This window comes from Pristis pectinata, chromosome 2 (genome assembly GCF_009764475.1).
Source record: "Pristis pectinata isolate sPriPec2 chromosome 2, sPriPec2.1.pri, whole genome shotgun sequence".
NCBI lineage: Eukaryota > Metazoa > Chordata > Chondrichthyes > Rhinopristiformes > Pristidae > Pristis > Pristis pectinata.
The window spans coordinates 17,285,896-17,302,517 of NC_067406.1; the positions used below are offsets into that span (position 1 = coordinate 17,285,896).

The window sequence follows — 16,622 nt, forward strand, 5'->3', positions numbered from 1 at the left end:
ATACAAGCTAGCCCATCCAACTTTTTCTCGGGTCAATCAGGGAGAGCTGCTGAGAATTCACAATCTACTTTGTTTGACCTTGCACCTTATTGTCTACCTGCAATGCACTTCCCTGTAGCTGTGACAATTTACTCTGTATTTCTGTTATTGTTTTTACCCTGTACTACCTCAATGCACTGTGTAATGAATTGGTCTGCACAAATAGTATGCAAGACAAGTTTTTCCACTGTACCTCAGTACAAGTGCCAATAATAAACCAATACCAATACCATTTTGCAGAGAATAAAGGAAAGGTTTAGTGCAAATGGGTGGTTACTGGTTAGCATGGACTCAATGGGCCAAAGGGCCTGTTTCTGTGCCGTATGACGCTATGACTCTTAAAATAACCGTGCCAGAACTGGAATATTTCCTTTTGCATCTCCAACCTTTTCCACGTTCCAGAACCACAGAGGCATCTTCATGTTGAGATTGATTTACTTGTTTGGAACAATGTATTGCTTCCTTAAAATAAATATTTTATTGGGGAGACCAAATATGACTGGGGTGGTAGATTTATGGATTACTTTTGTTCAGCAATGCATCAGCCATTGGCCACTTTAACAATAAACTCGACTTTGACTTTAATTCTCTGCCACACTCTCACTCTCACCTCTCTACCTTTGGCCTCCAACACAATCCTAATGTGGTTCACCAGAGGTTTGAGGAGCAAAAGTTCATAATTACAATAGGTACATTAGACCACACATTGAGTTCAACAATTCCAGACCACGGATCAGTTTGGCAGTTGGCAGTTGAATGGTAATGACTAACTGAACTGTACTGCCTTAAGTGAATCCCTGGGCAATATTACCACCTTTCAACACTTCCTCCTCATCACTGGAATCATTAGTCTTCCTGTGGCTCCTCTCCTCTCCTGGACAGTTATCCCTTTTTATCCTGACGTCTCTGGAGCCCTCCCTATTGTTTTCTCCTCCCCTCTCTAATTTTTCTGTCTCTTAAAACCTTAAAATCTTTCTCTTTTTGTTTCAGTTCAGATATCCAGCCTTTGCTTCTATATTATTGGCTTATGAATGTTGTCCTAAAATCCGTACATCGGAAGCTTCAAAAAGAAAAGCAAACTACAGCACAAAACTGTTAATTCATTTCCATTTATTGAACAGTTGGACCCCATTTTATTTTGACTGATGTGCAATATTTTACGTTTTTCAAATGTCACATTACGTTTGCCATTTCTCCACCTAATTACATACTGATCTGTATCCAGATGCAGATTCTTCTGCAACAATCTCCATATAATCAGAAAAATGACATGTCAAACAAAACCTAAATGTTAAGCAAGATACAACATTATCAGATTAAAATATAACATTGTGAGATTATAAGACAATCAATATTAATTCAAAGATTGCAGCTGACCATGACATTAATTTTAGATCTCGGTTTTAATGCATTGACAGTGCCTCCCTTTTGCTCTCTATATTGCGTTAAAGTTCACTCCACCTATTGGAACATGTTGCTAGGTGTTTAGAACAGATTGATTAGCACGTATGCCATGTTCCAGACGATATCCATTAAGTGCAGTCAGCCATTTCTTGGGAGAATGAGATGAAAAAGAAGAAAAATGGCAACATTTAAAAGTGAAACTAAAAATGCCAGAGGGCCTCTCCTTTCCATTGCTTGAAAAAAAATGGTGCTCCTTCTACACCCACCTTCTCCTCTGAAACTGCAGGGGTAGCTCTGGGGTTAAGTACCCTTCCAAAAGTTACTGGAAAATTGGATGTGAGATGGAATGCAAACTCTGCAAACTTTTATGATCCAGCACAGGTTAATTTAATGCACCCATTTCTCTCTGTTCACAGTCAAATAAAGATTTAGGTGTTTCGGGGAGAGGAAAATAGAACATGCAAATTATATGGAACTTCTCCTAACCTCAGCAGTTTATGTCCCAAAGCCAATTAAGTCGTTTTTGAACCACAGTTAATCTTGTGGTGCTGGGAATGCAGTAACTAACTTGCACACAGCAAGGTCCCACATATAACAATGGTAACCTTTTAAACTGACTTTCCTTTTGGAATAAATGTTAGCCAGGACACCACCAGATGTGGAACAGCATGGGAACAGGAGTAAACCTGTCAAAGACCTGATCCAATATCCATGACTTCATGATCTGTAACTTGGGTCCATTTCCCAGTCTTGAGTCCATATGTCCAACTTCCTCACCTAACAAAATTCTATCAAACTTCATCTTGACATTTGTCTTAGTCTCATTAGCCATTTAAGAGAATTCCAGATTTACACTGTCACTGATGTGAAGAAGTATTTCTCCAATTCAGATTGATGTAGCTTTAACTTAAAGCTATGTCCCCTTGATCTGGCCTTGGGCACCAGTGTAATCATTTCTCTCTGGTCACCCTTTCAACTTCTATAATCATCTAAAACGCAGCAATTAGTTCACCTTTCTAGTTCACAAGGGTATATAAACCCACTCTATACCATTAGTCTTCATGGTTCAAACCTCTTAGTCTAGCTATTATCCCAGTAAATCTGCTCTGCACCCTCTCTGAGGCTCAGAACTGAGCTCTAATTGGATACATCCAGAACTTTCTATGTAACTAAAATAACTTGCTTCCCATTGAAATGAAGGCCATTAATATTTAAAATTATTTGTTGTACCAGTTCATTGGCTTTGAATAATTTCTAAACTTCGACTCCTGAATCTCCTGCATCTCACCATTTCCACAATGCTCCAACTTATCCTTCTTGAGTGAAATACTGAAGTCCATATTTACTCATTTAATCTATCAATGTCACTGTAAAATTTTATTCTCCCTTCTACACTATTTGCTGTGCCATCTGATTTGGTGTTGTCAGTAAATTTGGATATTAGGCTCATCCAAATCATTCATAAATATTAAGAAAAACTGGGGTGTGAGAACTCTCAACAGTTGCTAAAAACAAACTGCTGGAGGAACTCAGCAAGTCTGACCTGGCCACACAGCAGAGGACAAGGAGTAGTTGGGGCTGGAGTTCAAGAGCAGAACAAGATGGGGAGATATGAGTGAAGGGATTAGTGATACATTTGGGTTTTTAATACTAATCTGACAGCATTATTGGAGGGAAATGGACTGTCAACGTCTTGGGTCAAGACCGTCATCTGGACTGATGAAGGGTCTCAGCCCAAAACATTGACTACCTATTTCCCTCTACAGATGCTGCCTGACCCGCTGAGTTCCTCCAGCAGCTTGGTTTTTTGTTGCTCCAGATTCTAGCATCTGCCATCTTTAGTATCTCAACAGATACCACTTGATCTGGGAGGTGCCACTTATCACATTGTAGTAACTTGAGCGCATATCCATTTACTCCTACTTCAATATGATGCATCAGCTTGAGGGGGCAGATGGGACCTCATCGGAACATCTAATCCAAAAAATGGCACCCTCAACAATATAGTATCCCGAAAGCATTGCACTGGACTGGCAGTACAGGAAGGCACACAATTTACAGAAAATTAAAATGAGGTTAGAAGTGCATTAATTTAAAAATTAAAATATTATGTAAGTGTAAACATTTGTATGACCAAAGCATTACCAGAATGTGTTAATCTTGTATATATCCAGTTAAAAATGATTTCAACATACCCTTATTAAATGAGACTATAACACTCTGCCTTAAGAAATGATACATTAACCACATGCTTTTCATCCATTCTGAGTAAGACCTCACATATAGGACTTCTCATCTCTTCCTTGGTAGAGGTCTTGATACATTTCTATGAGACGTCCAGCCTCACGCTCACCAGAAAGCAAAGCACCATGTGTAGTTGAGTAGAACTTTCTGTGAGTTGCTTCCCCAGCAAATAAAATCTGCATAGGCTAACAGGAGGGAAAACACTTATTGAGTATTAGTTGACACTGTAAGGTTAGAAATTCATCCATGATCACTTGTGTTAACTGTTAACCAAATAGAATGTAATCTTAGAAACATAGTACAACACAACGCTGCTGTTCAACATGGTCAGGGCAAGCAGCTGATGGAATTCTACCCCTGTTCTCTTACTTGTTAATTTTTCCAAAAAAACTTAAGATATCTTTATTAGTCACATGTACATCAAAACACACAGTGAAATACATCTTTTTGCGTAGCCTTCTGGGGGCAGCCCGCAAGTGTCGCCATGCTTCTGGCGCCAACGTAGCATGCCCACAACATCCTAACCTGTACGTTTTTGGAATGTGGGAGGAAAGCAGAGCACCCGGAGGAAACCCACGCAGACACGGGGAGAATGTACAAGCTCCTTACAGACAGTGGCCGGATTTGAACCTGGGTCGCTGGCGCTGTAAAGCATTACGTTAACCACTACACTACACTTGCATTGTTTCACGAGACAATATGAATTTATGGCTTTTTTTTTTCAATTTTAAGATAAATGAATGAAAAGGCAAGGTTAGAAATGTGAGTATAGGGAATAAGAAGAAAATTAAGAAACTGATGAAGGAACAAAGCAGGATGTACAGGAAGAACCTCACAAAGGAGGGGACGTAGATTAAGATCATTGATGCGATCTGAGCTACTGGGCATTTCCAACATTTTTTAGCAACACACACAAAATGCTGGAGGAACTCAGCAGGTCAGGCAGCAACTATGGAGGGAAATGAACAATTGACGTTTCAGGCTGAGTCCCTTCATCAGGACTGGACAGAAAGAGGGCAGAAGCCAGAATAAAAGGGTGTGGGGAGGGGGAGGAGCATGAGCTGGCGGGTGATAGGTGAGTCCAGGTGAGAGGGGGGAAGGTAGGTAGTTGCGGGGGAGGGGAGTGGGAATGATGCGAGAAGCTGGGAGGTGACAGGTGGAAGAGGCAAAGGGCTGAAGAAGATGGAATCTGGGAGGAGAGGTCAGTAGACCGTGGAATAAAGGGAAGGAGGTGGGGAACCAGAGGGAGGAAGGTGTGGGTGATGGGCAGGTCGTGAGGGTGCGGGAGGGGAAAGGGAAGGGGTAAAGGGGCCAGAGGGATAAGAGAAAACAAAGGTCTCGGGGGGGAAACAGATGGGAGTGGTTACCAGAAATGAGAGAAATTGATGTTGATGCCATCAGGTTGGAGACTACCAAGACGGAATATGAGGTGTAGTTCTTCTAAATCTGTGTCTAGCCTCAACTTGGCAGTAGAGGAGGCCGTGGACAAACATGTCAGTGTGGGAATGGGAAGTGGACTTAAAATGGCTGGCCACCAGGAGATCCTGGCTGTAACGGCGGATATAGCAAAGGTATTCTATGAAACCATCCCCAATCTGCGTCACGTCTCACCGATGTAGAGGTGAACACACCAGGAGCACCGGATGCAATAACTGACACTGATGGATTCACATGTGAAGTGCTGCCTCACCTGGAAGATTGCATCTCCAACATTGTTTTCAGTTTATTTCAAATTTCCGGCATCTGCTGCTTTATTTTGCTTTTCAGTGGATTTAAGTTGATCGGTAGAAGAGTTGGAGGTGAGCTTCGGAAAATATCTTCACCCTAAGAGTGCTGGGGATCTGGAATTCACTGCCTTAAGGCCAAAAGCTTATTCACATTGGAAATGACCTGGACTAGCACCTAAGGGATTATAACCTAAACACTGAGATCTGAGAAGTAGGAGCGACCTGAATAGATTGATTTTGGGCAGTATGGAGATCATGGGCCGAATGGTCTCTTTCTAAAGCATAAAGGTGACAGTTTAAAGGGCAGAACCATAAATGTTCAGTATCTCTGGACCAAACCAGGAAAGTTGAGTGTGGAAGGAATTGATGCCAAGGTGGAGATCAGTAAACAAAATCATGAGGGGCACAGATCTCCCCTCAGCCTCTGCCACTCCAGAGAAAACAACCCAAGTTTCTCCAACTTCTCTTTATAGCACATGCCCTCTAATCCAGGCAGCATCCTGGTAAACCTCTCCTGCACCCTGTCCGAAGCCTCCACATCCTTCCAAAAATGGGGCGACCAGAACTGAATGCAATACTTTGGATGCGATCTAACCAGAGGTTTATAAAGCTGCAACATAACTTCTTGACTCTTGAACTCAGTTCCTCGACTAATGAAGACAAGTATGCCATACGCCTTCTTTACCTGCGTAGCCACTTTCAAGGAGCTATGGACTTGGACCCCAAGATCCCTCTGCACATCAACACTGTTAAGGACCAACAGCCCCACCTTCCTCCACCTGCCCATTTGTAAAGACTGGTGTGCAACTTACAGGTGCTTTTGTGCTCTTTGGGTAAGGCAGTGGCTTTGCAAGTTTCTCAACATCTGCTCCTGTTGATCCAACTCGAGTGTAGGAGTAGGAGCCACGGATGTAAGGGTTACTGCCCCATCCGGACCTCAGGATCCTCCGGGGTTTTGGAATGTGTGGGTTGCCTGCAAGAGAGATTTAAAAAAGTGTTCAGTCCTTGTATGCCAGGGTATGGGCTGTATATTCTCCAAAGTATAAGCAGCAGACTCAGTAGTGAAAAAATCTGAGGTAATTTTAACAAACTGTAGCCGAACCATATCCAAGTGTCAGGAGTAAAGCTTCTAATCTACACCAGTGAAAAGGTTTCATAGCCCAAGGCTTGTAACAGCTCATACATCTCACCATGTACCAGTCTGAGGTATGTGAAAAACGTTTGATTGAACAATGTGTTTAAGTTGTACTTTTGCCACAGTCGTTTTGTTTCGAAGGATGTCACAATGCCAGCTATAGTGAACTGTGAGCCAAGGGAGGTAATATTTATTGACAAAATGGAATACTGCTAAATACAGAAGTCCCAAGAAGCAGATTTGAACCACGGCATTGAGACATATTGTCTTACTGCAGGCAAATGGGATTAGTGTAGAAGGACAAAAACATCAGCATGGACATGGATGTTCAAATGACATCTGGTGCAGAAGACGGTAAATCCTCAGCGTGTCTGAACAAGCGATTTTCAAGAGGCCTGTCTCACTCTGATTTAACTTTTGGGTTCACTTGATCTGATGCACTTCTAATGGAAGCATCTAATCACCCAGCCAAAAGTCTGCCCCTCAAGCCTTCTTCTCTATTTGATGAGATCATGACAGATGGGATTGTAATCTCATCAACCCCAAGCAACTTTCATTTCCTTCCTCATTAAGTATCTGTTCTTAAAAATATTCAAAGTCTCTGCTTTCGCCAACCTTTGAAGCAGACTTTCAGCTTTCAACAGTGGCCTCATGATTTAGAGGATGAGGAAACATCCTCTCCACAGGTAACCAAATCAAAGACCCACCCACCCTGGTCATTCTCTCTTCTCCCCTCTCCCATCAGGCAGAAGATACAGGAGACTGAGGGCACATACCACCAGGCTCAAGGACAGCTTCTATCCCACAGTGATAAGACTATTGAATGGCATTGACCTTATTCGATGAGATGGACTCTGACCTCACAATGTTCCTTGTTATGACCTTGCATCTTAATGTCTCCCTGCAAGGAACTTCCCTGTAGCTGTGACACTGTATTCTGTTATTGTTCTTACTCTGTACTACCTGAATACACTGTGAAATGAATTGATCTGTACGAATGGTGTGGAAGACAAGTTTTTCACTGCACCTCGGTACAAGTGACAAGAATAAACCAGTGCCAATGCCTTTCAAGACCCCTCTGGATCTGACATGTTTTAATCAAGATGTCTCTCATTCTTCTAAGTTCCAGCAGACACAAGCCTACACTGTCCAGCCTTTCCTCAGAAGACAACTTACCTCTACCAAGTTGATAAGTTTTTCTAAGCTGCTTCCAACACATTAACATCCTTCCTTAAATAAGGAGACCAATACTGTCCACAGTACAGGAAACACTATTGGATCAACATTACAGTACAGCAAATACTACTGGACTAGACAGTATCTGAGCTGTAGTACTGAAGATCTGAGCTCCAGAACCAGTTGCACCTCTAGCCAAGTTGTTCCAGTCCAGTTACAATACCGGCATCTATCCAGTGATCTGGAAAATTGCTTGGATATGTCCTGTACACAAAAAAAAGAAATCCAGCTAATTGCAGTGCAACCAGTCCATTCTTAATCATCAGCAGTTGTCAACAATGCAATCAAGTGGCTCTTAGTCAGCAACAAGCTGCTCAGTTTGGGGTTTACCAGGACCACTTGACTCCCAGCATCATCACAGATGAATTCTAGAGATGAGATGAGAGTGACTACCCATGACAGCCCTAGCTGACTTCATCTAAATAACCCCTGAGCTGGATGTCTCTGTGCAGCCGTGTGGATGGGTGGGATGCCACTTGAGGGTGCAAGCATGGGCTGGGTCCTGATACTTGAGGGGCACCTGCAAAGGCAGAAAGAAGACAGGATTATGAGGAAGAACCCAACCATCAGCAGCACAGTGTTGGAAACGCACAAAGCACCCTGACAGCTCTTTGTAGGCCAACGTGCCATTGTCAGTTAGAACACTGTTTATAGGAACTTACTTTGGCATGCAGCCTTTCAGAGGGTGGGACAGTGGTGCAGCAGTGAGAGCTGCTAACTCACAATTCTAGAGACGGGTTCAAGCCTGACGCCTGGTGCTGTCTGTGTGGAGTTTGCAAGATCTCCCTGTGACAGCATGCATTTCCTCCACGTGCTCTGGTTTCCTCCCACATTCTAAAGCCAAGCTGAACATTTGGACAGGTGCACGGGGAGGAAAGGTTTAGAGGGATGTGAGCCAAATGCAGGCAAATGGGACCAGGTCAGGAAGGCACCTTGTTCTGCATGGACGTATTGGGCTGAAGGGCCTGTTTTCATGCTGCACAGCTCCGTGACCCTATTGTAGGTAAGTTGGCCACTGTACATTGTCCCTACTATGTAGGTAAGTGTTAGAATCTGGGTGGAATTTAGATAATAGAACAGTACAGCACAGTATGCACCCTTCAGCCCACAATGTGCCAAACTATATGCACACCTCCTCCATGATCAATCTAACCCTTCCCTCCTCACAGCCCATACCCCTCCATTTTTCTTAAATCCATGTGTCTATCTAAGAGTCACTTAAATGTCCCTATTCTATCAGCCTCTACCACCACCCCTGGCTATGCATTCCAGGCACATACCACTCTCTTACCTCTAACACTTCTGCTAAACTTTCCTCCACTCACATTACACAAATGTCCTCTGGTATTGGCCATTGCCGCCCTGGGAAAAAGGTGCTGGCTGTCCACTCTATCTACGCCTCTCATAATCTTATACACCTCAATCAAATCGCCTCTCATCCTCATACGCTCCAAAGAGAAAAGCCCTAGCTTGCTCAACCTTTCCTCATAAGACATGCTCTCCAATCCAGGCAGCATCCTGGTAAATCTCCTCTGCACCATCTCTAAAGCTTCCACTTCCTTCCTATAATGAGGTGACCAGAACTGAACACAATACTCAAAATGTGGTTTAACCAGACTTTTATAGAGCTGCAGCATTACCTCATGGCTCTTGAACTCAATCCCCCGAATAATGAAGGCAGCACTGTACTCTTTCTTAACCACCCTATCAATTTGCACAGCAGCTTTGAGGGATCTATGGACTTGGAGCCCAAGATCCCTCTGTTCTTCCACACTGAAAAGAATCCTCCCATTAACCTTGTACTCTGCCTTCAAGTTCGATCTTCGAAAGTGCATCATTTCACACTTCTTGGGATTGAACTCCATCTGCCACTTCTCGGCCCAACTCTGCATCCTGTCTGTTTTCCATTGTAACCTTTGACAACCTTCTACACTATCCACGACACCTCCAACCTTCGTGTCATCTGCAAACTTACTAACCCACCCCTCCACTTCCTCATCCAAATCATTTATAAAAATCACAATGAGCAGGGGTCCCAGAACAGATCCCTGCGGTACACCACTGGTCACCGACCTAAGCTCCACCTATTACCACCCTCTGCTTTCGGCAAGCCGATTCTGAATCCACGCAGCCAAGTTTCCATGCATCCCATGCCTCATGACTTTCTGGATGAGCCTACCATGGGAAACCTTGTCAAATGCCTTACTAAGGTCCATATACACCACATCCACCGCTCTACCTTTATCAATTGTTTTGTCATCTCCTCAAAAAACTCATTAGGCTCATGAGGCACGACCTGCCCCTCACAAGCCATACTGACTATCCTTAATAAGACTATGCTTTTCTAAATGCTTGTATATCCCGTCCCTAAGAATCCTCTCCAATAGTTTGCCCACTACTGATATAAAACTCACTGGTCTATAATTCCCAGGATTATCCCTATTACCTTTCTTGAACAACGGAACAACATTAGTCATCCTCCAATCCTCTGGTACCACTCCTGTGGCCAGGGAGGACACAAAGATCATTGTCAATGCCCCAGCAATCTCTTCCCTTGCTTCCCATAGCAACCTGAGGTCTATCCCATCTGGCCGTGGGGACTTATCTAATCTAATGTTTCTTTAGAAGCTCCAACACTACCTCTTTCTTAACCTCAACATGCTCTAGCACATTAGCCTGTTCTACACTGACCTCTCCCTGGTGAACACTGAAGCAAAGTATTCAGGAAGGACCTCCCCTACCTCCTCCGCCTCCAGGCACATTTCCCCCTTTATCCCTCATCCTAGTCATCCTCCTGTTCACGTACATGTAGAATGCCTTGGGGTGTTCCTTAATCCTATTCGCCAAGACCTTCACATGTCCCCTTAAGATAAGATAAGACATTTTTATTAGTCACATGTACATCGAAACACACAGTGAAATGCATCTTTTGCGTAGAGTGTTCTGGGGGCAGCCCGCAAGTGTCACCACGCTTCCGGCACCAACATAGCATGCCCACAACTTCCTAACCCGTACGTTTTTGGAACGTGGGAAGAAACCAGAGCACCCAGAGGAAACCCACGCAGACACAGGGAGAACGTACAAACTACAGACAGCAGCCGGAATTGAACCCAGGTCACTGGCGCTGTAATAGCGTTACACTAATCGGTACACTACCATGTCTGCCTTCTAGCTCTACTAAGTCGCTTCTTAAGCTCCTTCCTGGTTACCATATAACTCTCAAGAGCCTTGTCTGATTCTTGCTTCCTAAAGCTTTAGTATGCTTCCTTCTTCCTCTTGACTAAACATTCCACCTCTCTTGTTAACCATGGTTCCTTCACCCTACCATCCTTTCCCTATCTCAGTGGGACAAACCTATCCAGAACCCCATGCAAGTGTTCCCTCAACAACCTCCACATTTCTGCTGTGCATTTCCCTGAAAACATCTGTTCCCAATTTATGCTGCCAAGTTATGGGAAAGTCGGAAGAATAATTAGTGCAAGTGGGTGGTTGATGGTCAGTGTGAATTCAATGGGCTGAAAGGCCTGTTTCTGTGCATTGTGACTCTATTGTCTGTGACAAACCCGTGTTGAGACTTAACTTCAGTGATCCTCTATCTCCTGCCAGCCCAGACGATTGGGGAACACTGAGGAACAAAGATTATTTTCCAGTGACCATAGCACTGAGCTCCACCATGAAAGCATTCCCTTGTGGGCAATGATAAGAGCAAAAGAAGTAGGTGGTGGCAGTGAGAAAGTCCCTGGGTGAAGGATATGAAAACAGGTACAGAATGTGGGGTTTACAATGGAGGCAATGAAGAATGAATAATTGGGAATAAGGAGTTCCACCCCATACCCCCCATTCACCCCTCCAAGCAGGGATTGTTAAGAGTTTGCAGGTCTGTCATTGGGAAAGAGTACATGTTGCTGACTTACCTTGTCCCGCTTAAAGGAAATGTCAAACCTCCTTCCACACTGTGGCTCGGTGTGCTTTACAGTGCTGGCGACCTCAACAAAGTCCATGCCTTCCAGGCTAGGACTCTGCCCAGACTCTGGCTGGAAAAGCACAGCATCAGTTGACCAAGGGCAGATGCTTGGCCTGCTGCTGGAGGTTTGCTTGACATATCGTGCAACAGAGGCGGAATCGACAGGCAGGGGCAGAAGGAAGAAGGTGATGGGGCAGTACAGTGGTGTTGAGATAGAAGATCTAGTTAAATGGCAGAGCAGGCTACAGGAACCAAATGACCTATTCCGTTCCAAATCATGCTCTTATTATCCACGCTTCTTGTGGGAGCTTGTTGTAGACAGACTGGCTGGCACGTTGTCCAAATTCCAACAGCAACTAAACATTAAAAAAGGCCTTGCAGGTTGGAACATCATGAGATCACAACAAGAGATATTCATGTCCCACCGTTCCATTATATGCCTTTCCTCCTATTTATGTGGTTCCTTGCACAGACACACCCCACCCTACACAGCCGAGGTTGTCTCACCACATGCTGGCTGGCCCTCCGAAGAAGTTGGGTAGACAGGGCACAAAGTTCACAACCATTGAATCGCATGAGCTTGAAGCACAAGAGGAAGCAAGTCACCCCTTTGTGCCAGTACCAACCAAGAAAGAACAATCCCCTGGCAAAATGCAGGCCCACTGCACCCTGACCAGCTAGAACTGATGGTGCATCCCTTCTGGGGGAGATGGGGGATATCCAGGGGCAGGGGAGCAGAGAGCAGTGGAGAGTGGTGGCAAGAGTAGGTGGGCCAACCACAAGGGACTGAGGGGCCACTGCCTTTTCCTCAAGTTGCTGGAGATGTCAAGGGGGAAGGGGTCAGCATGTCAGAAAGATATTCTGACTGAGGATCAAGAGGAGCTGTCTCACCTCCATTTTGCACCTTTTGGATTGCACTTTCTCTGCAGCTATGACACTTTACTCTGTACTGTTATTGTTTTTACCTGTACTACCTCAATGCACTCTGTACTAACTCAATGTAACTGCACTGTGTAATGAATTGACCTGTATGATTGGTATGCAAGACAAGTTTTTCACTGTACCTTGGTACAAGCGACAATAATAAACCAATACCAATACCCACATGCTCTGGGAGATGTGGGGTGAGAGAATGTGTGTGTAGGAAGTGGGGCAGGTAGCTGCTTTTGCAAAGTAACAGCATTAGGGCCCAATACGTAACATCAGAAGACGAGGCAGGAGCAAAACTCCTGTGACAGAGACAGCTCTTGGATTACAACCAAAATCCAGGTAGATGGGTGTGGAAATTAGAACAGCCAATGTGTACAATACCCACACAAGAGTTCACAGAGTTGCTCCACTGAACTTTATCAAACCCTGGCTCTTACATCCTATTGGATATCTCCACTTTCAATCCAATGAAGTATTGTGTAACATCACATGACTAAGCTAAATCAAGCCAAGTTTTATTTCCGCCTTAGAAGTTAAAAGCTTGCCAAAAGGGCACTCAAAATCAAATATTTCATACTTGTTAAAACCAAATACCAGCCATTAAAAAAATGTTCTCCAGAATAAACACTGCCAATGTTTTCTTTAGGGAGAGCAAGAATCAGGCTGTTAACTGTACTGGAATGGACACAGGAAAGTGATGCCAGAAGAAACACAATGGATGAGAAGTTAATCCCAACAGTTTTGACCCACTTTCTTTCACAGCCTGTTGTGCATAGCCAGCATTTTACCATTTTGACCCCCTTATTATAACCCACAATAGTTAAAGTGCTTGGGGAATATCTTTTCTCTGCTATGGTCTGATAAGGTGAACAGGAGCAAGCTCTGTTTTGTGGAGAGAGCTAAGATCAGCCCGTCATCTTGTCAACTCTTCTGACCATTTGACAACAAATCAAATTCGTGGTGCAGTGACCTATGTGCTTGCCCTCTGTCCATAGTGCGATAAATGATCCCAGGAGCAACGAAGGAAGAACCTCCAAACTTACCTTTACAACCAACTATCATGCCTTCATTGCCAGCTGTGGCTCAGTTGATAGGACTCCTGCTTTGGGGCCAGAAAGCTCCAAGTTCAAGCCCCACTCCGTTGAGGTGAGCGCAAAATTCAAGGCTGACACTTGTGATGCTCATGGAGTGCTCAACTATTCAAGGTTTTTCAAGTGAGCGTTTAACTGAAGTACCTTCTCTGAGGTGAATTTAAAAAAATTCTGTGGCAATATTCTGAATGACAGAATATTCTGAAGCCTTTGTGTTCTGGCCAGTATATATCTTTCAGTAAATGTTACTTGAACAAAAAACAAATGGTTATTATCACAACTGTTTACAGAATCTGGCAGTGCCCAGACTAGCTGTTGCATTTCCATTACAAGTGACCATGTGCCTCGGGATGACATGAGACCTTCTTATCTAACTCCTTGGCATATTATTTCCTCTGTGATAGACCTATTTTTAAACAATTTTAATATGCTCCTTTGTTGAATCAGTTCAGTGAGTGTTTTGGAAACGTTTTCGGCCATGTTATCAGTTTCATTACCGATATAGATATAGATATTCACAGGCACAACCCTCCATGACATGTAGAATGCCCATTTCTCTAAAGCTGCTAGTCCAGAGAGGAAATCATTTGCCAAGCCTGCTACAACACACTGATAAATCACAAACCTGAATTGCTAACATACCTAGGAACAGGAACAAGGCAGAAAGCAAAAATGCTCAGATACTGGAAATCTGAAATAAAAACAGAAAATGCTGGGGATACTCAGCAGGTCAGGCAGCATCTGTGGAGAGAGAAACAGAATTAACGTTTCAGGTCAATCATCTCGGAAGCAAGTCCTTCTACTCCTCGAATGTCTTCCACCTTAATTTTTGCTACAGAGAGGTGTCTTTGCCTAATTTCATCTCTCTAAAATGAAATACAGTATTTCTTTGTGTTTGTAAGCATCACAACTAGGTCGGCATTTATTGCCTGTCCCTAATTACAAGGGGATTCCTGGGCATTTCAAAGTCAACCCGTGCTGGTGGATCTGCAGTCACGTACAGGCCAACCATGTAAGGATGACCAATATCCTTCCCTGAAAGGCCTCAGTGAACCAAACGGGGTTTACAACAAACCAGGCGACTGTTGTGGTTTACTTAATGATATTGATAATGATTTAATGATATTCATCTAAGCCTCCAGACACTATTACAATAGCTTAAGTACAATGTGACCACATCCCAGTTACGTACAGAATGAGGGTAAAGGGTCCCTCCACCAGAATCCCAGCACACAAAAGGTACAGTGCAATTAGAACATAGAACTGTACAGCACAGGAACAGGCCCTTCAGCCCACAATGTTGTGCCAAACTTATTAAACCAGTAATTAAATGCCGAACTAAACTAATCCCTTCTGCCCACACAATGTCCATATTCCTCAATTCTTTGCATATTCATGCTCTTATCTAAGAGACTCTTAAATGCCTCTGTCATATTTGCCTCCACTACTACCATTAGCAGCGCATTCCAGGCACCCACCACTCCCTGTGTAAAAAACTTTGAACTTACCCCCTCTCACCTTAAATGCATTCCCTCTAGTATTAGATATTTTGGCCCTGGGAAAAAGACACCGGCTGTCTACTCTATCCATGCCTCTTATAATCTTATAAACTTCTATCTGGTCTCCCCTCAGCCTCCGCTGCTCCAGAGAAAACAACCCAAGTTTATCCAACCTCTCCTTTTAGCACATGCCCTCTAATCCAGGCAGCATCCTGCTAAACCTCTTCTGCACCCTCTCCAAAGTCTCCACATCCTTCCTATAATAGAGCAACCAGAATTAAATCCAATACTCCAGATATGGCCTAATCAGAGTTTTATAAAGCTGCAACATAACTTCCCGACTCTTGAACTCAGTGCCTCGACTAATAAAGGCAGGCATGCCATAAGCCTTCTTTACCACCCTATCAACCTGTGCAGCCACTTTCAGGGATCTATGGACTTGGACACCTAGATCCCTCTGTACATCAATGCTGTTAAGGGTCCTGCCATTAATTGTGTACTGTCCTGTACAAGGATACTGTACAAAGATCCTGAGTGATGACTCACAGACAGAGCGAGTGTGCATAGGCTGGAAGAGAGTGTTAACCACCTGTAAACTTTCGCAGCAGCTCTGTGCAAGTTTCTGCCACCGTCTCGTCGTCGTATCTCTCCATGATGATGGCTTCTTCTCCACAGATCCAGCCACTCAGTACGTGGCCATAGCGCTCAGGTGGGTACAGCACATCGAAGCTGCAGATCTTTTTGTACCACAGGTCCTGCGGGTACGCCAGGTTCTCGTTCTCTGCGTCGTCCTCCCACACAAACTGGATGCTGTTGCACTCGGGGCTCCAGAAGGGCTCCTCGAACTCCAGGAAGATCTTATCCGTGGTGCTGATTCCCAGCATCTGGATTGCCGAGACCTTCTCCTCTGGAAGGTGTGGGTGGAACATGGTCTCGTGGTACTTCTTCAGCACGCCGAGTGACATGGTGACAATCACATGGTCGGCCAGGATGAACTCGCAATCCTCGCACTCTACTCGCACCTGGTAGCCCTCTTCCTCTTGCCCATCCAGGTTGTGGTTGGGGAAGGTACTGTTGATATAGTGGATTTCCTTGTTGAACGAGCGGTTCCAGTGAATGTACTTCACCGGCTTGTTCAGCTGGATGACCGATTTGGGGATATCCCGCGCCAGGATCTCCACTATGTTAATGAAGCCGCTCGGAATGACATGGTGGGCACCAGGGATTTCCGTCCACTCGCCAAACTCACTGAGGGACACTTCATCCATGCTGTGGCAACTGCTCTCACAGCTTTCAACCTGCCAAGCAGAACAAGAAAAGATCAAAGGGTCGACATCCCAGGTATCCTCAGAC

At 44.3% G+C, this 16,622-nt stretch overlaps 1 protein-coding gene across 1 annotated transcript in view; it reads right to left on the minus strand.

Moving 5' to 3' along the window:
* Nucleotides 1–1,134: 1,134 nt before the first annotated feature.
* The window catches only part of smox (spermine oxidase), a 33,016-nt gene continuing 17,528 nt past the window's right edge, over nt 1,135–16,622 (minus strand). Inside the window, exons 5-7 of the mRNA XM_052032409.1 lie at nt 15,859–16,567; nt 6,227–6,387; nt 1,135–3,872 (exon numbers count right to left, since the gene is read on the minus strand). Of these exons, the coding sequence (XP_051888369.1) occupies nt 3,720–3,872; nt 6,227–6,387; nt 15,859–16,567 (1,023 nt within the window). The 3' untranslated portion in view covers nt 1,135–3,719. The remainder of the gene's footprint in view (nt 3,873–6,226; nt 6,388–15,858; nt 16,568–16,622) is intronic.